Raw genomic sequence first — 871 nt, 5'->3', positions numbered from 1 at the left:
TCTATCCCTCTGCTCGAATGCTCACTGTCATGCTCCCCCACTCCCCCTTACCCCCCAGATGTCAACATGGAGGCTCCGGATGAGAAGTCCATCATCACCTATGTGGTCTCTTTCTACCACTATTTCTCCAAGATGAAGGCTCTGGCTGTGGAGGGGAAGCGGATTGGGAAGGTATGAGGAACCGAGGAATGGGGTGGGTGGGAGCCTGGGCATCCCATGGGCAGACCTGTGTGAGGCTGACCCACCTTCCCGTGTGGGCCAGGTCCTGGACCAGGTGCTGGAGGTGGAGAAGATCATTGAGCGCTACGAGGAGCTGGCGACCGAGCTGCTGGCCTGGATCCGCCGCACTGTGGGCCTCATCAGCAACCAGAAGTTCGCCAACTCCCTGAGCGGGGTGCAGCAGCAGCTCCAGGCCTTCATGGCCTACTGCACCCTGGAGAAGCCCGCCAAGTGAGGCCCAGCTTGGGAGGGAGGGCAGCAGGTGGAGGTGTGGAGGCGGGCTCCTGAGCTCAAGCACCCTCAGGTTTCAGGAGAAGGGGAACCTGGAGGTGCTGCTCTTCAGCATCCAGAGCAAATTGCGTGCCTGCAACCGCCGCCTCTACGTGCCCCGGGAGGGCTGTGGCATCTGGGATATCGACAAGGTGAGGCTGAGGGTGTGGGAGGCAGCGTTGCTCTGTGGAGTTGTGTAGGGTGTTCCCTGCTCAAGGGAGCCATTCCCATGTAGACATTGTAGATCGCATATTCATTCTGACAGTTTTCCAGCAGTAACGGGTCATGAGGAAGCAGCGTGTTTTTTCTAATTTGCACAAAAGTGCCATTAGTCCTAGGAGTGACCTTAGACCAAGCATGTCAAACTCAAAGGCTAACACGG

The 871-nt window shown here is 57.9% G+C and overlaps 1 protein-coding gene across 1 annotated transcript; it reads left to right on the top strand.

Annotated features, from left to right (window-relative positions):
- Positions 1–58: 58 nt before the first annotated feature.
- On the top strand, positions 59–653 carry LOC102250755 (spectrin beta chain, non-erythrocytic 4-like; the record flags this gene model as incomplete). Its single annotated transcript, XM_005852846.2, has 3 exons — positions 59–171; positions 263–450; positions 524–653. Coding segments are annotated over 3 exons (431 nt in total), but the record flags the coding sequence as incomplete, so codon positions are not given.
- Positions 654–871: the final 218 nt, after the last annotated feature.

Source organism: Myotis brandtii, unplaced genomic scaffold (assembly GCF_000412655.1).
Source record: "Myotis brandtii unplaced genomic scaffold, ASM41265v1 C41837571, whole genome shotgun sequence".
NCBI lineage: Eukaryota > Metazoa > Chordata > Mammalia > Chiroptera > Vespertilionidae > Myotis > Myotis brandtii.
Note: the sequence above shows the minus strand (reverse complement) of the source record. Positions and strands in the feature narration are given on the sequence as shown.